The following is a 19,965-nucleotide window of genomic DNA, read 5'->3' on the forward strand; positions in this document are numbered from 1 at the left end:
ATATGGTTGTTTGTTAGAGTCCATATATTTAGTATTGGACTCAACTACACTAGTAAGTCATTCTTTTCCACTCCTATTCTATTCGACAATTATCACTTATCAATGCAGTCTTTCGAAGAGGAAGAGCTATCTTGCATTTCTTTAGTAAACTAAATAATAGATTAACAAAATCATCCCCAGCTTCTCCATAACAAACCATGTTCTTGGATTTGATAACCATAAGCTTATCAGTAGATGGTGCAAATTAACACTTGCATTAGGATTAACATGTCATTTTATTGGTGCAAATTTACAAAAAACGTTTTTGGTATTTTACCATTTTAGTATTAACATTTAAAGGTGGAAAAACAGGCGTGTGTGTGTGTGTGTGTGTGTGTGGAGTTTGAATATTTGTCAATTGTTGCAAGCAAATATGGTGTGTTGACTTATAAACAGTTCTCCTATCCTCCTCATTTACATGTTCAATGTAGGCTTTATTATGCTAATCAGCCTCTACTGCAAAATACAAATCTCCTTCGTGGCCAAGTGAAAATATGCAGACGATCCTATTTTATTAATTTTCAGCATAAGTTAACACTTGCGTTAGATAGGTGTAAACATGTATTGTTTGGAAAATGAGACCGTCTTATGCAAATGACAAAACAAAGGTGTAAATGAATAGTACCAGGTGTGATTTTTCAAGGTAAAAAATATACTTAACGTTAAAAGTGAATAATAAGGAGATTGTTTAAATATGATTCCTTATTTTATATGCTAGTCAAAGCAATTCCACTCGTTAAAGGGGCAAGGGCAGCTGAATGACAATGTACTATTACTCTTTTACTCGTTGAACAAGGGCAATGGTGATTATTTTTGCTTAAAAAATTAAATTTATAACGAAAATTTCGGACACAACTAAATCCAGTACAATAAAAGAAGAAAGCATAACAAGCATTCATCGAATGGGCTTTTTTGTATAAATCTTTTATCAAGTCTTAAGTCAATACAAGTACGCGGTCATTATGCGCCAAAGAAAATCACCACAGCCCTACAAATTCATGGTAAATTCAAGGCCGGCATTCATATACGTTAGCACCAAAATATGTAATTTACAAGTTGATAACAAAAAAATTGCAAATAAAACATTTTCTTAATCAAAATATCCCCCTCCCCATTCCTTGACTATTTATTTTCGACAAATGTAACGCGTTTAGAAGTGTTCTTAAAATGGTTAAATGTGCTACAAGAAACACCAGCTATGTACTTTTTAGAACCCAAAAACATATTTTTTAAAAACGTTTTCAATTATTTTAAAAACAATTTCAAATAAGCCCATAACTACACTAATTAAAGAGTGTTCAGATCTATTAGCTCTTTTCCAGTTTAGCGGTTTTGGTTGGGGCTTTTTCCTTGTTGCATGTTGATTTGTTTTGCGCTAGACACCTTCGTCAAATTAAGATAAAGTTAGTTTTCTTCGGACGACTACTTATGCGGTCGCTGGCAAGGTGATGGCAGCGGTGGTGTCGAGCTATGCGGGATGGGGATTAGGTTTTTTTTATTTTCTGCATTTTTTGCTGATTGGGCTTTTGATATCCCCACCTTATTCGGCTAATTTGATGTACTTGTACTGGGCCTTTCCCTTTCAATGAAATTGCTTGCTTTGTTTTCGACAAAAAAAAAAAAAATAAAAAAAAATAAAAAGAATGTATCACGTTACAGTATGAGTTTAAATTTTTACTTTTACAATGTTAATTTACAATAAAATATCTAAATCTTTAAATTTTTACTTGTATTTAAAAAGCTTTGTATACATAACCTCCCAATATCTAAATCGTTTTCCCTCAACCACCAAAAAAGAAACAACCCCAGAAAAAAGAGTAAATTTTCCAAGGATCTTTCCAAATACGCGGCAAGACTTTTTATGTTTTGTTTTTATCAACATGGGGACATGAATTTCCATGGCTCACACATCGCGCACATGGTCGTGAATATACACATGGCTCGTAGAATGGACAAGTTGATTGTAGATTTTTCATCTACCTTTCATTGGTTTGAGAATCCTCCAAATTTAATCTAGAATTTTTTATTGGATAATTGTATTTGGATTTCCTAATAAAATAAAATCGTTATCTTTCCATCTTCAAGAAAAAACAAAAAAATATCGATATAGTAGCAGATTATTGGGGATGGTCCAACTTTGTCCAAAAAGTAGAGGTTAAATCATCAAAAGTATTGTTAGACTCACATCAAATCAAGTTAGCTGACCATGACTTTCGGAGGCCATTTTTCAGGCTTTAATTTAATCACAGTCATTCCTGAAATGTTTCATGCGTTGGTGTGTCAGCGCTCACATACGTGGTTTGTACGGTATCCTGAACCTAGTTAAGGAGAATAGATCTTAAGCGTGGGCACTTGAAATCGAAAACCGAAACACGAATCAAATCGAACTGCACCAAATGGTTTGGTTTTGTGGTTTTGAAATGGTTACAGTTTTGAAACCAAACCGCAAAGTAGGAAATGGTTTGGTTTTTATTTTGGCTTTTGAAAACCGCACCGAAACCGAAACTGCACATCAAATTAAATGTCATCTTTTATATGATTGTTTGTTAGAATCCATACATTTAGTATTGGACTCAACTACACTAGTATGTCATTCTTTTCCACCCCTAAGCTATTCGACAATTATCACTTATCAATGCAGTCTTTCGAAGAGGAAGAGCTATCTTGCATTTCTTTAGGAAACCAAATAATAGATTAACAAAATCATCCCCAGCTTCTCCATAACAAACCATGTTCTTGGATTTGATAACCATAAGCTTATCAGTAGATGGTGCAAATTAACACTTGCATTAGGATTAACATGTCATTTTATTGGTGCAAATTTACAAAAAAACGTTTTTGGTATTTTACCATGTTAGTATTAACATTTAAAGGTGCAAAAACAGGTGTGTGTATGTGTGTGTGGAGTTTGAATATTTGTCAATTGTTACAAGCAAATATGGTGTGTTGACTTATAAACAATTCTCCTATCCTCATCATTTACATGTTCAATGTAGGCTTTATCACGCTAATCAGCCTCTACTGCAAAATACAAATCTCCTTCGTGGCCAAATGAAAACATGCAGACGATCCTATTTTATTAATTTTCAGCATAAATTAACACTTGCATTAGATAGGTGTAAACATGTATTGTTTGGAAAATGAGACCGTCTTATGCAAATGACAAAACAAAGGTGTAAGTGAATAGTACCAGGTATGATTTTTCAAGGTAAAAAATATTCTTAACGTTAAAAATGAATAGTAAAGAGATTGTTTAAATAAGATTCCTTATTTTATATGCTAGTCAAAGCAATTCCACTGGTTAAAGGGGCAAGGGCAGCTCAATGACAATGTACTATTACTCTTTTACTCGTTGAACAAGGGAAATAGTGATTATTTTTGCTTAAAAAATTAAATTTATAACGAAAATCTCGGACGTAACTAAATCCAGTACAATAAAAGAAGAAAGCATAACAAGCATTCATCGAATGGGCTTTTTTGTTAATGTGGCAGCTGGTGGGAGTTCACTGGCTGAGTTAGGCCCGTTTAATATAGCGGGCTAATCTGAACAAACGCTGTTTTTTACATGTGGGCCTGGATTAAAATTACCGAGTCGGCGTCGTCCAATCAGGCCCAATAGCGATCGCGTCCAATGGTACTGGCATCGCCAGATCGAAAGAGCCTGCAAATCGCGAGCTTCTGGTTTCAGCGAATTTCCAAAATTAGGGCTCTTCTTGTTTGAAATTCGGACTGCTACGATGTCAGATTACGAAGGCGTCAGCAAGGTTCTTTTCTAAATTCCCTTCTGTTAATTTGTTAAGCCAATTTCTGAAACTATGCTTTCTCGTTTAATTTGTCAATTTGTTCATTTTCGATATGTTAATTTGTCGAATCGGATTAGATTTGGGTAAATAATTTATTTATGGTTTTCCAGAGTAAGATGTTATTGTTTCTGTTTGTTAAATCACTTAGGGCATGAAATTAGGCAGTAATTTGGTATATTTGAGTATGAATCCCTTTTCCTTAGAGGAAACGATGAATTTGAAATGAATTACTTGATTTGAATGCGAAGTAGTTGTAAAGAGTGATGCATACGTAGTTTCGGATCGCGATTTTCTGTTGTGTATGTTTGTGTGACGATTATCGAATTGCTGAGTGATGTTTTAATTGCCTCTGCCTCAGCACAATTCTCGTGGATCAGAACGTGAGAGCTCGTGGAGAGATCGAGAGCGAGACCGAGGTCAAGATAGAGCAAAAGATGGTGACCGTTATACACGGGAGTATAAGGATAAAAGTGGAAGATTTGACAGAGGGAGAAACTCGTACGATGGCCATCGCCGCGGTAGAAACCAAGATTTCGACAGGTTAAACATGTGCTTCTTAATGAAATAAACTTATCCAAGTTGTTCGCATAATCTCAATTGCATTGTGGAGTTATCAAGTGAAGTTGTTTTTTCAACTTTAGGTTTGCTTACGTTGTATGTTTATCTTGTAGGCATCGTCATTATGATCAAGATAGAGAAAGGATGCATAGACATAGATCACGGTCACGTTCTCCTTCTCGCTCAATGGACAGATCTCCTTCTTGTTCCCGTTCAAAGAGGTTCGGGAAACTTTTACATAAACATTCACTTTCATATTGTTATCTTGATCATGACACATCTGATTGTCTTTTTAGTTGATGAGAAATATATCTTTCTTGCTCCTTTAGGTTATGCATTTCGTGTTGAGTAATGTTGTTCAAACATTATTTCCTATTTCAAAAGCTTTAGCTGGTTAAAACATAATATGGATGCTGTTAGTATTTTGTCATGAAAGCCGCATTGCTCCATTGTAATCTTGCTGAAATCCTTGTCTATAGCAAGCGTACAAGTGGTTTTGACATGGCACCACCTGCTTGGTCAGTGCTGCCTAATGCTTCCGTTTCAGGTTTGGATCTGACTACTCGATCACCAAATTCTTGTCAAAGTATATTTAGCACTTTCCATTCGAGAATAGCTTCCTGACCTCCTGTTATTTATATGAGCATGCTAGAAGTTATCTTTCTTATTGTTTTACTCTGGAAACTGAGAGCCATTGTTGTGTTGTTTGATTGTTGTTGTGTTGTTGTTTGTATGTGTTTGCTTTTATGGTTTGGGTAAGAAGGCGATTGGCATGACTACATCAATTGATGTTCAAGGGAGAACCAATGGAATGATTAGCTGGACATTCTTCTCCTTCGACTGATACAGTTGACATTTGGTTGACCTACAGATATTTCCCTACCATCCGCAATGATGGAATTTGTTTCTTTATTATTTCATGGTATATCTTAGGTATGAAATTTTAGCTTTTTCAATGTAAAAGATACTTCTGGGCTTTCAGATGGCTTTCATTACTAGTGTAGTTGTGACATATTTTTTCTGTATAGCTATACTACTGATCCTTCTGTTATTGCTTCAATAATAATAATGCAGGACAACTGTCAGGTATTCCACAAACAATGCCTGGAGTGGTACAAAATTCATTACCTTTTGGGGCATTGCATGTACGTTTCACCAGTATAAGCTTCTATGGGATCTTGAGTTCTATTTTTCTTTTGTGTTCTTTGTGAATAACTCATATGCTTTTGCTTGTTACAGATGGCTCTTCCATTGATGCCAGCTCAAGCCATGACTCAGCAGGTAAATTTATTGTATTTATGTTCATATATATAAATTTGCAATTTATTTTTCTCATAAATACATGAACGGTGTCTTTGTCATTGGCCGATGAGCAGTATATATATATTTCTCTCTAGCAGGCTACAAGGCATGCACGTCGGGTATACGTTGGTGGGCTTCCTCCCTTGGCTAATGAGCAGGTTATAGTTCTGGATTCTTTCCCAAGTCATAGCAAGTGTTTTGACTCTATACTGGAGTGGAGATGAACTGGGAATATAGGCTAAAGTTTGATGCCATTTGTGTCATCACTCTAGAATCTAGGGATTTACTTTGTATATAAGGAAGCTTATAAGGTAGCTTTCTGTAGGTTGTTACAGGGCCATCTGCAATGGGTTACAAATAAGCCAAAATTTTGATTAACCTGTTTTTCAATTTTTGAAATTCTTGTTTGCCTCTTTCTTGTATTCTTTAAAAGACTTTGATGGAATGTTATCTTTTTGTCAGACAATTGCCACATTCTTTAGCCAAGTCATGGCTGCCATTGGAAGAAATTCTGTTGGTTCAAGTATGTGTAATCATAGTCTCACTTTAACTAGGTTCAGCATGTGCCTTAATGTATTACATGATTCAGGATCTCATGGGTTTTATCTGAGAGCAATGTGTTTTCTAGTATCTGAACTTGCAGGTGATGCGGTTGTAAATGTCTATATTAATCATGAGAAGAAGTTTGCATTTGTGGAGATGAGAACAGTTGAAGAAGCAAGTAATGCAATGGCATTAGACGGGATTCTATTTGAGGCATGTCAATTACAAGTTATCATTACAGTTTTGTTTTTTGTTTGATCTGTTTATAATCATCATAGGGGAAGGTGTCAATGGTAAAGTACCGTAAAAGAAGAATTTGAGGGCAAAATAAGAAGCATAACTAGTGTAGAACTGAAATGTTATCATGTCTATCGGATCCAAACTTTTCTAATTTCAGTATTATCAAACTCATTAAGTTGGTTAACTCTCTTGGGTAAGGAACCCTATCAACCATTCTTCTGTGTGCTCTGTGGGTATGGAGGAAATATTTCTTTGTTGACATGCTCCTTTTGATTATCAGGGGGTTGCTGTGAGGGTAAGAAGGCCAACAGACTACAATCCTACTTTAGCTGCAACACTTGGTCCCAGCCAACCAAGTCCTCAGCTTAACTTGGCTGCCGTTGGTCTCACACAAGGGTAGGTCAATTTCGGTTTTTCAATTTGAAGACTACTTTAGTTTCGTACTCTCTATAATTACTTTTGAAGTTTTTGGATTTGAGTTGTAAAAGTCTTCTGTTGTACTAATTTTGCATTTGTTTGGCAGTGCCGTTGGTGGAGCTGAGGGACCTGACCGTATCTTTGTGGGTGGGTTACCTTACTACTTCACTGAAGCTCAGATTAGAGAATTGCTTCAATCCTTTGGGCATGGGCTTAAATTTCCAGCAATCTTGACATTCCTCATTTGTGATAAAACCATAGTTGCATATTCTAACTTCGTATTGATCACTGCAGGCCTCTCCATGGTTTTGACCTCGTGAAGGATAAAGATACAGGAAACTCTAAAGGATATGGATTCTGTGTTTATCAGGTACATACTCAAAAGCCTGGCTTTGATTTTGATTGTTACTTTTTCAATTGTTTGTTTCTTCTCAGTGATTGATTTTAGGCCGTCTCCTTTCTCTTTTATACCTATATACTGTTTTATGATTCTTGGAGGTCACTCCTAAAAATCTGGTCGACTGATGTTCTAGAACTTGAGGATCCAACTGTGACAGACATTGCCTGCGGTGCTCTCAACGGCTTAAAAATGGGTGATAAAACTTTAACTGTCCGGCGTGCTACTGCCAGGTTGTTATTCTTTCAAACTGAAGGGCAAGCCTGATTTTTTTATTATTCAAGCCAAGTTAGATAATTTGGAACCTTTTTGCAACGATTTTACAGCAACGGGCAGTCTAAAACAGAGCAAGAAAACATCTTGGTACAGGCACAACAGCATATAGCCATGCAGGTAAGGAATACACATCATTGGTTCGTTGTATATGTTTTTCGAATGCACTGTTGACTTATGTCTTTCGTTGTAGAAAATGGCCGTGCAGGTTGTTGACTTGAATCTTCTAGGAGCTGGAATGGCAACTATGGCGAGTGGTGAGACACCCACTAAAGTCCTATGCTTGACTGAGGTACTTGACATTTATTCAATACTATGGTCAATCCTATTCAAGCTAAAAATTAACAAAACGAGGTTAAGAACATTAACAACTTCAGGTCGTGAAGATCGAAAATCACACTCGGTTTTATCCTAATCTCACACAATTCACAAGCTTTGCTACACATAAAATAGCCGTACCTACAAGTCGATTGAAGACCAGCCCATATGAAAAATTTAGGATCCATCTTAGTACTACTACTAAGGTCTAATGATATTCTTCTTTTCTTGTAAATGTGAGGTTATAAGTTCGATTCTGGCCAAAGACGAATTTAAACCATATTATTGTGAACTTTAGTGGAGATGATATTGTTTTTTTTTTTTTTTTTTTTTTTTTTTTTTTTTTGTAAAGAAAAAGAAAAAAACAGACCCATCTGGGATTGGCTACCATAGCATCTCTGTAAAACTTGACTTATACATTTTTGTATTCTTGCATCTTTTGTCTTGAGCTGTGTCTGGGCTCACTCTCTAGTCCTGAAAAAACAAAATCCAAATGCAAATGTTTCTCTCGCAAACTTCCATCTCTTGGAACAGATGTTTTTTAATTTCTTTTATTTTTCAATTTAAATGTATGATATTTCTGTTCTTTCTTTTTTCAAGTGACTACAATTAAATAAAACAGAAGCCTGTGGTCCTTTTGCCAGAAAATATTGTTGTTTGTTTGAGGCTTGTCGGTACTAATTGATAAATTTTTAGTTGTGAGTCTTGTGACGGGAACACGGATGGTACGCCATGTGTTTTTATGCAAGTGGTGAAAAATTTTATTTTTTAAGTTATTAACTTTTTAACACACATATCACACAATTTATATGGAAACACGTGGTGTACCGCATCATGTGAAGGTCACATTGAAAAATCTCTCGTGCTAATTGGTACCTCTATATAAAGAGGGCATGCATGTTCATTGTTGCAAGCAACCTACCATACCATTTATGCAAGCCATGAACACTCATCTGCTTCTTTCACCCCCTACTACAGTTATTGACCGTCGACCTAATGATTTGTTCCCAAAGAAGCTGTCCTCCCAAAGTAGCTGTGTAAATCGGAAGGGAAGGCGGAGCTGCTCTGTAGGCCACAAAGGAGCAAATGGTGCTCACAATATTAACCCTACCTGCCGTATCAAGCCGGAGGCCGACGAGGACAGGAGAAATAAAATGGACAGGAGAAATGTGTTAATTGGTCTTGGAGGAGCAGGTCTTGGTCTTGGTCTTGACACCAATCCATTGGCCTCTGGTGCACCAATTCCCCCTCCGGACTTTACCATGTGCGGCAAGACTACGGGCGAAGTAACAGGACTTGATTGTTGTCCGCCAACAAGTGAAGTCAAAACTCCCACTCCCTTCAAGCCAGTAGCGCCCCCAAAAAGCACAGTCCGCACTCGGCTAGCAGCTCAGAATGCTGTCAAGGATCCTGACTACATAAAGAGGTACAGAAGAGCCACTGAGCTCATGAAGGGCCTTGACATTGACGACCCGCGTAATTTCTGGAACCAAGCTAATGTTCATTGCAGCTATTGCGATGGTGCGTTTAATCAAAACTTAGCTGGGTACAAATGTCTGGAGATACAAGTTCATAATTCGTGGCTCTTCTTTCCCTTCCACCGCTGGTACCTCTTCTTCTACGAGAGAATCCTCGGTAGCCTTATTGACGACCCGACTTTCGCTCTGCCATTTTGGAATTGGGACAGTCCTGATGGCATGTACTTGCCTGAATTGTTTGAGCTCGACAACGGCGCCTCCCCTCTGTACGACCACTACCGCAACACCAAGCACCGGCAGAAGGATTTCTTGCTGGACCTCAACTACAGTGGTACAGACGTCGCCCAAGACCCAAAAACGCTAATAGATAATAACCTCAAAACCATGAACCGGCAGATGAATACCAAGGACCGGTGCCTATTCTTTGGGCAACCTTATAGGGCTGGCGACTGTCCAAACCCCGGTGCAGGAAACATTGAGCTTGTACCCCACAATACGGTCCACAACTGGACCGGTGACCCCAAGTGGCGTGCGGAGGACATGGGAAACTTTTACTCTGCCGGTCGAGATCCAATCTTTTTTTCACACCACTCCAACGTGGACCGCATGTGGCACCTGTGGATCGAGAAAATAGGAGGCAAGAATTTGGAACAAGATGACTGGCGTAACGCCGAGTTTTTATTCTATAACGAGAAGAAGGAACTGGTGAGTGTTAACGTCCAGGACTCTCTCGACATTGGAAAACTCGGCTATGCTTACGAAAATGTTGACATTCCGTGGCTCCAGACCAAGCCAACTGCACGTAAACCAGCGAATAAGGCGAAACCTGATGGTTTAGGACTCCAAGATCAGTCCTCTGCAGCTAAAGGTGGATTCTCTTTGGACTCCAAGATCAGCATTGCGGTGCCGAGACCAAAGCAGGGCGTGGAGAAGGCGGAACGAGAGGAGATATTGATCTTGCGAGACATTAAATTTCCGAGCGACCAGGGTTTGAAGTTCGATGTATACGTGAATGATGATGCCGACACGCCAAGTCAGCCCAGCCAGAGTGAATTTGCGGGGAGCTTTGTGCATGTCCCGCACAAGCACAGCATGACTTTTAAGACCAACCTGTATTTGGGAATCACGACGTTGTTGAAGGACGTGGGAGCCGATAAGGCCGCTAGTGTGGTGGTCACTTTGGTGCCAAGGTACCGGAATGGGCCGGTCACCATTGGGGGCATCAGCATCGAGCAATCTTCTTGTGACTGATTTTCGTAATGATTCTTAACGACAGAATCCTGGGAGTTAACTATTAAAACCCACGCTATAGTATATACGTATGAATAAACCATGATCTGTCGTCTCGGTCAATGCATGCATGCATCCCTATTTACCTATGGATCCTGCTGCTATTCCATCTCCCATCTCTGCCGGCTTTAATAAATTCTCTGAACTTTTTATTACTCTGCTTTTATCTTGGTTAGTGATTTTTTCGAGTTTCTTCTCCGTCAATTTCAAATCCCGAGTCTCTACATGTACCATCTCTTCACCCTACCAGATACCTTTATAATTCCTCTTTTTTCGAGACTTTGTTCGATATCAAACATATCAAACCCACGATCAGATTGCAGAAAGCAAAATAAAAATTAACCCAAACCCACAATTAAAACATTATAAAATCAAGAACAAGAAAATTGATTATGCAAATGGCCCCTGAGGAAAATAATTGTAAGTTTGATTGATGGGAAATTTGGATTAGAGGGTATGAATCGTATGATGCTGGCTAAGAAAGTTAATATTAATAATTTTGTTTTCTCATTGTATTTGGTTTAGAAAACAACAGGTAGGTGGCTAGGAAGGGGAGCCTGCCATGGAAGACAGGAAGAGTGGCAACGATAAGATGCAAAGTAGTCTAATACAATATTCTCACGTGGCCTTATTAAATTTGTCAGATTAGTCTAGCGGTCCAGATTGTTTTAAATGCGTGTAATATATCGCATCCAAATGAGAGGTTTTTTTGTGCATAATTTGTCACCTGATGTTATTATTCAATATATTAATTGTGTATATTATAGGCTTCGGGTAGATAATAAATAATAAATACAATGTTTTTTTTTTTTGTTTTAATTTTTTTTTTTAACAAACAGTATTATCTACAAAAAGGGGTGGGCTTAGCCTCACAATGGGCCAGCAATAATGTAGTTCAAATTCGCCTTTAACGAGAATCGAACCTGTAACGACCCGTCCTCAAATTTAACGGGTTTATGAATCCAAAAGATGTTTTTTTTTAAATCACTATTTTATATTTTTATTATTATTATATTTTATTTTAAACGTTTAATCAGATATTTTAAATATAATATTAATATTTATGGTGCGTGGGGCCACACCTCATCCAAAGTCTCCACGCTCACTGCTCCACGTGTCCCCTTCCTAAGCTCTATGGAATCTCTCCTAAGCTCTATGGAATCTCTCCCGAGCTCTCTCTGGAGCTCATCTCTCTCGGCTCATTCCCTCTCTCTCGAAGACTCTCGAACTCTCTATTCGTGCCTCCCTCAACTCTCTCAGCTATCTCTTCACTCTGTCTCTCCTGCATCTCCTCCTCACACTCTTTTTTTTCTCTTAGTCTTCTCCCGCATCTCTTTCTAACTCTCTATTCCCCTTACATCACCGACGTCGAGGACCACCACCACTCATCGTCTACTCCGGCGAGCATTGCCACCACAACCCAACCTTCCACCTTGTCCTATCTCTATCCCTGAACCCATAACTAAGGACAAAACTGTGGAAAATCCTCGTATCGAATAGCTCCGGCATCGAACGGGATGTTTGACGAATTCACAATGTTACTCCAACTTGGGTAAGGATCGAGAATGCTTAAAACCCCTTTTTTAATAACTTTTTGGTGCGAGTTATGAGTTCCTTGTCTGTTTTGACAATGAAATTGTACAGAGATAACTTGGAGAAGTTATTTCCCAAATTCCCGCGAAGCCCAAGATGTTTGGAAGCTATTTTCGACTGACTCCGGCCACATCGGGGGACCATAATGGTATATTCTTGTTCCTAGCATTCTTAATATCATTTTTGCCTTTTTGACTCGTAGAAAATGGTTAAGTTTTGAAGCTAATCAAAGCTCGGGAATGTTTTGACCAAAATCCGGCCTTCTCATCCATTGGGTCCGGCAACCCGTGAGCCCAATCGGGTTAACCCGACCCACAACCCAAAACAGAACCGAACCCAACATCTGGCCCAACCCGGCCCAACCCGGCACCCAGTCCAACCCAACAAACCCGGCCCAAACCAGATGCAATCCAACCTGGCCTAACCCAGATGCAATCTGACCCGAAACCTAGTGACCCGACCCAATGGAATATTCTTCGAAATATTCTCTGGAATATTCTGAGTTGATCGGCTCGGCATCTCGGTTGACTTTTTAGGGTCAATTGTTGACTTCTTATGAAATTTACCTAGACCCCACTTAGGGTAATTCGACGCCTTGATTCTAAATATGTGCTCCGTTATCCCAGAATCAATCGTTATAGAAGGGTTTTACTAATTGGTCCTTCACTTATGCTTAGGTACGATTACTATCAGAGACTCCAATTTTCCTAACTCACGGTTGCGACCTCGCAAGTATCTGTGAGCGAACCCCTTCTTAAATTGCATGATTTTTATTAAATGCTAGGCTTGCATTCACAAAAAGCATGATTTCATGATTTTACGTTTTATACATTATTTATGCTTTATCGAATTTACGTTTTACGAAACGTCTAGAATTATTGGATTTTCGTTTATGAAATACTACGAATTTGTGAATATGATTTATTATGGATTTATGGGATGAGGCTTTGAGCTTTTGAGCTCCAGTGATTTGATATGAGTTTTTGAGATACGTTTTCTATGCTTATCTAGTGGGTAATCATACAACACATACACACAACCTGAGTATGTATACGTCTATGGCCATATGACACAGCTGAGGATATTTATGACATACTCCCAGCTTCACTGGCGAAACCAGTGTCGAACAGTTTCACTAGCCACGGCTAGTACAGTGTGTTATGTAGATATACTCTAGCATAACCCAGAGTCGGACAGCTTGACCTTCGGGTGATGGGGCCTACCATATTTCTTCACTGGCGTAACCTAGTGTCGTACAGCTTCACCTTCAGGTGATGGATATGCCTTCGGGCGATTATGATATCCCTAGTTGAGTATATCGCTGAGTTATTTTACGAGATTCTTTATATTTGCCTTTGGGCGTTTCGATAAGACTTTGAAGAGATGGTTTTATTGCTACAAAGAATTCTTTTGGGCATGCTAGAGTTTTCAGAAAAACCTACTATGTAGTATTATATGAGTTTTCAAAACAGGAGGTTAGTATGTTCATAAAGAAAATGGTTTTCTTATTATTATTATTATAAACTATGGTCCACTCACCTTTTGTTTTTGCGCCTCCTTTAGGATTTAGAATCGAGATGTACGATCCCGGCGTCAGGGCACTTCCACATGGGTATCTTCGAGTCTTCTCAGTGTAGTACCCATTCCTTGATTCGTACCTTCTTATAATAATTCTTCCACATTATTCTTGATTAGTTGTATACTCTGAACATGTTTCCACATTTGCGTATTTCTTTTTATTTACATATTTTATTTACTTTTGTTTACTGATACCACTTGCATGCATGTTAAAATGGCTTCGTCACCCTCGGATGTCGGCCAACACATGCCTATCCTGGTATCTAAGGATATCGAGGTCGGAGTGTGTCAAAACCTATATAATAAATACAATGTTATAAGTGTATCGTCAACATCGTTTTTATTTCAATTGCAGTGTATTGGTAACATGACGTTATAGTGGTCACAAAAAATATTCCCATCCCTGCGTATGAATTATGTTTGGTGGCTGTAATAATATGCTTTTGGACTGCTATTTCACATGACAACTGCACTTCATGTGCTTATTTTTGGGATTTAGCTTGCTCCTTCTATTGATATGGTTGTTTGACGTTCAAAATTGGAAGGTTAATTCTTCATGGGTGTGGATGCTCATCAATACTATATTGGGAGATCAATTTTTTGAAGCTTCTGCCTGTCCATGGCCTTGCGGGTAACAGGGAGTGGAGGTAAGTTGACAAATGCCAAGCTCCTTGTACCAGTCTGCAACTTCGGAACTAGTGAATTGTAGCCAGTTATCTGTAAGTATGGCATGGAGAATACCAAAACGGCATATAATGTTTTGGCAGCTTTCTTTAAAAAAAATTAAAAAATTAAAAATTAAAAACTGATTGTTTATTATGTTTTAAAGTCTGTTGAGGAGAAGTATTCTTGGCAGAATCCTTTTTGGCGACATCTGTGTTCGAGGGTTTGGAATTGTTAATGCGACTCTGAATAAAGTTAACAGACTCAACTTTCTCTTTTTCATCTCCACTTCCTCACTCACACAGGTAGCAATCAATTCATTGACATCTCATTTTTCACGCAGTGCATTATAAGAAAATAACTTCGAGTTGAGTGTAGCTATCGGGCAGTGAATTCATAATAACATGCACCGGAAAAGTTTCAGATATGGGCGCCTCTAATGCTTTAAGCTTTCCAGCAATATCAATCATTTTGAGAGCATATCCACGGACACTTTGAACACCATCATATCTCATGGTTGTCAAGGAGTTCATCAAGTTACTAGTTTCAGTCTTCCCCGACTCCTTGTACCCTTCCTTGATTGACTTCAGAAACTCCTTAACATTTGTTGCATCAGGAAAACCTCGACGCACAACATCAGTCATGGTCCTCTTGATGGTCATCAGAGAGATCCTTTTTTACTTTTGCCATTTCTCATACTTCGATCTCTGACTTGTACGTGGTACTTCCATCAGCAGGCAGGCGCTGGTGGTTCATCAACTCTCAGCGCCAAGTCTATATCCATGACGCACAACACTATTTTCAGATCCTGCTTCATTTCTTGTAGTTGATCCAGTGAGAGGTCGGCCGTGTTGAGATTCATGGAGGTTCACAACTGAACACATAATATGTAAAGAATTAATCTTTAGTCCCCAAAACCATATGTTATAGATTCAACATCTTTAGGTCGAAGAAGAGTGAATAATTTCTCTTGATCTTAATACGGTCATAACCATATATGTTTGAATTTTCTGTAACCATGTAGCACACCTTTGTGGTTAGAAAACATGGTTGAATTATTATGCCACTTAAAATTCGAAACATGAATAATAAACCTTCTTTAGATGATTAGTATTCATGTTTTAAATTTTAGTGCAAGTACTGATGTTCAGATCGTTGTAAAAAATACATGCATGAACAAGAAAAGGTTTAGGTAATACATGTCCATGGATGACTTCCCTGATGATCTGAAATCAGTCCGTAATCTGCATACAATGGAAATTGTTCTTGATGCTTTCGACATTAGGTTAAAAGGTATGTAAAAGCTCTAATACCAAATGTTAGAGTATGTGATGCTGAAACCAAATCACGATACAACACTCACTGTATGCACTACTCAATCGATAGGGCTTGAGACTTCCTGTATTGCACAAAGAATATGAGAGCAGGGACCTGCTTTATACTGGAGATGGTGGTGTTCAGCGGGATACTTCCCATTATGTAATCCTTATCAAACTGATCCTTATTACTGTAAAACTACAGTATCCATATCACATTAGACAAACTATTCACATTTGGACTCCTCTAGCTACATTATATGTCTACGTACATTCCTTAATAGCTTACTAGTATAGCTAACCCTAACTTTCTTATCCCAAGACTTTAAGCACATGCAAAACAAGTGTGCAGCTCTAATAAGACTTACATACTCAAGCATGCCATTTAAAATAGAGTAATGCTAAGTTTCCAAAAAAAAAAAAAAAAAAATAGAGTAATGCTAAAGATTAGTGAGACCACAATTTTGTACCGTGTTAACAAAATAAAAAATATTAGGGAAGCTACTTTTTTGAACCACATTGGTCTACCATTTGAAGTGGCATCCTTAGCATTACTCTAATAAACCATTTGATGCGGCAACCCACTAGATGTATGAAGTGCCTTGGCATAAATGACCCACGTAATTTCTGGAGCCAAGCTAATGTTCACTGTGCCTATTGCTAGGCCTCATATCATCGTTTAGAATAATAGATCCGCGGGCCGATTGATTTAATATATAGATACGGAGATAAAAAGTTCCTCTATCAAAAAAAAGGTAAGGAGAGAGTTGAATATCAGAGGGCGAAATAATTAAGATTACAAAATAATAAGAATATTATTAAATAAACAAGAATGTCAAAATGGCTACAAAATTTCAAGAGACTATATCGTGACTAACTTAATTTCAATTGAATAGCAAGCATGCTATTTATAATAAACACCTAACCCTAATAGGTAAGAAACCAAAATCCTAATATTAACGGGCTAAGCCTAAAAATCGAACATTAAAATAAATACTAATATTTTCCAACATCCCCTATCAAACTCATAGCAGTATACAGCATGGGTTTGCAAACAAGCAGATGCAGACTGGCTTCGATAGGCGGACAGGCAGGCAGGCGAACTTGACTTGACTTAACTTGACTGGCGAACTAGCAAACTTAACTTGACTTAACTTGATTGGCAAACTAATTCTTGCTGGCAGACTGATTCTAACTAGCAAACTAATTCTGATTGGCTAGTATTGAGAGTAAGGAAGAACTCGTGACTCATCACTGAACAGATAAGATTTCCATATCTCAATTGTAGCAATGAATGAACAAAAACAAAGTATTATCACTCGAGTAGTCACATATTTAAGTACTTGAGTGGTTACAGAATAATCCTACAGGCCAACAACTAGTGGCCCTCCTATTTTAAACCAAAAATGCCAAAACATCCCATTCCCATGTGGGCCTCAAAACCGCCAACTTTTTCTCTTTCCTTTTTCTTGTTCTTCCTTCTTTTTTTTTTTTTTTTTCCTCCTCTTTTCTCCTTCTTCCTCTTTTTCCTTTCGGTTTGTTCTTTTTTTATTGTTTTCTCCTAACAAGTGCAACCATGGGCGGATTCATATAGGGACCTGGAAGGTCCCGGGACCCTCCGAAAACCTGAAGAAACACTTGTGATTGACCTTTGGAACCTCCAACAATTTGGGCAGGTGCAGCGGAGAGACTTGTTGCCTTCATGGATGTGCATGCAGCAGTGCTTATAACGAAGAAGAACAGGTTTCTAATTTTTGTTTTAATCCTCCAAATCGTCGCAACCTCCCAACTTTAAACTCAAGTTACCCTATCCCCTAGCACCATTTGCCGTTGCACCACCTCTAGCTGCCTAATTTTATTTCTTCCAAATTCATTTAAGTTTTTTAATCCTAGACTTTAGTCTCAACTCTCAATTGTAATATATATGTTACATTAACAAATTTCATCTTTGTAGAATCATTAATTGATGCGTTATGTTGCTAAGGAGAATTTGTTGGTTTTATTACCTTTGAAATTAATCTTGATTATTATTATTTTTTTAAAAGCGAGATAACTAGTGATAAGCCACGGTTATCCACCTCTTATAAGGGTCTAGAAGACTCACAGAGGCATTTCAGCTTTCTCCTGGCCACGGTCAAGCAGACTCACCAGCTTGGAGCCTCGAAACCGGGACCTCCCTGTCTTTTGTATTTTGAGAGCCGAAATTCGCGGCCTTACCATTGGATCACTTTATGCGGTTGATTAATTTTCATTATTCAATGAACCAAATTCAATAAAAATAGTGATATAGAACCAAACTAGTCTAATTTTTTTTTTTTTTTTTTTTTTATCTTGGGACCCCCCGATCTTGAAATACTGAATCCACCACCAAGTGCAATAATCCTCATACTGCATTGGAACTCTATTACAATCGTCATATCAATAACAAAAACAGCAAGGACAAAAAATTACCGACAGCAGTTGCAAACAGTTAAATTGGCGTGACTTTTGGTTGCAGGCGGCAGGGTGACAACATCGTGCGATGGCGATGAGATTCTGGTGTAGCACTGGTTCAAACTGACGCAGATGCAGCAAGTGCAAGTTGAGGGGTTTCTGGGTAGGATCTGGTGTGTGCGGTGGCTTCGGTTACCTGCTTTAGGTTCCGGCTTGGCTCCAATGCGGCGGGGCTCTGGTGGCTTAGCGCGATGACATTTTTTTTTTCTTTTTCAAACTAAACTGACGACAATTTAAACAACGAACAAGGCAGAGAAACAAACTGATACGAAATAAGGGCAGATTAAATTTCAAATGATCAAATCTGCTCTGGTCAAGTTGAATATCAAATGCGTGACAATCAAGAATACAAAAATAATAAGAATATTATTAAGTAAACGTGTGAAAACTGTTTGACAAATGTAATATTATAAATAATTAAATATCATTTATTAATATTTTTTTCACATTTTAAAATTTTATCTTCACGCTGGAGTGTAGTATTGTTGATCAGTGTGATACAATATCGGAGAATCGTAACATTAATAATGTCACTAAAGAACTAAGCAAGCAAACCATCACGAGGCGATTCGGTGGTTGAAGATGAATTCAATACTTGTATTCCACACATCATGTTCGAGGTTCGATTCATCGCACCGTTAAATGGTTAGGAAGAAGTTAAAATACCTATGTGAGTCTTTTTAATCCCTAAAAATATGGATTAACGTGATAAAATCACCTCTTTTAAAGAAAAAAAATATATATATAAACAAGCATGTGCTGTATTGATGTGGCAAGCCAATCCAAAGTTTATGGCTACAAATTCTACATACCCTAACCACATGTATACTCTTTGCATGGTCCACGTTCTAAATATTTTTCAGCCGAATATCTTCGTGTAGGTGCAATTAATATGAAATATGATGTCACGAGAGTGACGTCAATAAGAAAGGGCCGTTTTACTAATACCCCACATTTTATGACTACGCCCTACATATTTAATATATCTCATATTTATTTTTTAGATTAAAATTTATCTTAACACACTTCACTTATTTTCCAATACTACCTTCACACCTCACATCTCATACACCCCACAATCATCAACTAACCACACATCAAACTCTTCATCTTTTTCAAACAAAAGAATAATCCACATTTTAAAGATATCCAAGTACTCTTTCAAATTTTCTTAAACAATCATGTTAGATTCTAAAAAACCTGATGGACAAATGGCAGGAACTGTTCTTATAAGGTCATGTTTATTTGTGTAAATGGCTTTTCCCGTTTGTGTTTTCAGATTTAAAAAAGGAACACATTTGTTTGTTTAAAAACTGCCAACCGCCATACATTATTTTATGAAAGATTATAACCCAATTCCAAATTCCTTTGAAAGGTTATATGTCTAATGGCACTGCTCCAGTTTCTACCAGCCAAGAAACATTGAATTTCCTCATCATCAAACAACGACAAGAATATTACATTTAGTTACATCCTAAAATTTTACAACATTCTCCATTAGAATTTACACAATCACATTCCTAATCTAATAGGACTGCAACAATAAGAATATTATTAAGTAAACGTGTGAAAACTATTTGACAAATGTAATATTATAAATAATTAAATATTGTTTATTAATATTTTGGGTTAATCTCTATTTAGTATCCTTAAGTTTCGTGGTT

General features: G+C 37.7%; 2 protein-coding genes across 2 annotated transcripts; both read left to right on the forward strand.

Moving 5' to 3' along the window:
• Window positions 1-3,677: 3,677 nt before the first annotated feature.
• Window positions 3,678-8,623, forward strand: LOC137728816 (splicing factor U2af large subunit B-like). Its single transcript, XM_068467588.1, has 16 exons — window positions 3,678-3,803; window positions 4,201-4,382; window positions 4,514-4,621; window positions 4,880-4,947; window positions 5,475-5,545; window positions 5,640-5,681; window positions 5,801-5,860; window positions 6,165-6,225; window positions 6,346-6,458; window positions 6,766-6,881; window positions 7,009-7,107; window positions 7,197-7,272; window positions 7,444-7,532; window positions 7,626-7,692; window positions 7,766-7,864; window positions 7,950-8,623. Exons 1-16 carry the CDS (start codon window positions 3,777-3,779, stop codon window positions 8,100-8,102), a joined length of 1,431 nt encoding a protein of 476 aa, XP_068323689.1. The 5' UTR covers window positions 3,678-3,776; the 3' UTR covers window positions 8,103-8,623.
• Window positions 8,624-8,768: 145 nt separating this feature from the next.
• On the forward strand, window positions 8,769-10,810 carry LOC137728812 (polyphenol oxidase, chloroplastic-like). Its single transcript, XM_068467584.1, has one exon. The coding sequence runs from the start codon at window positions 8,784-8,786 to the stop codon at window positions 10,617-10,619; it is 1,836 nt and encodes a 611-aa protein (XP_068323685.1). The 5' UTR covers window positions 8,769-8,783; the 3' UTR covers window positions 10,620-10,810.
• Window positions 10,811-19,965: the final 9,155 nt, after the last annotated feature.

This window comes from Pyrus communis, chromosome 3 (assembly GCF_963583255.1).
Source record: "Pyrus communis chromosome 3, drPyrComm1.1, whole genome shotgun sequence".
In the NCBI taxonomy this organism is placed as follows: domain Eukaryota; kingdom Viridiplantae; phylum Streptophyta; class Magnoliopsida; order Rosales; family Rosaceae; genus Pyrus; species Pyrus communis.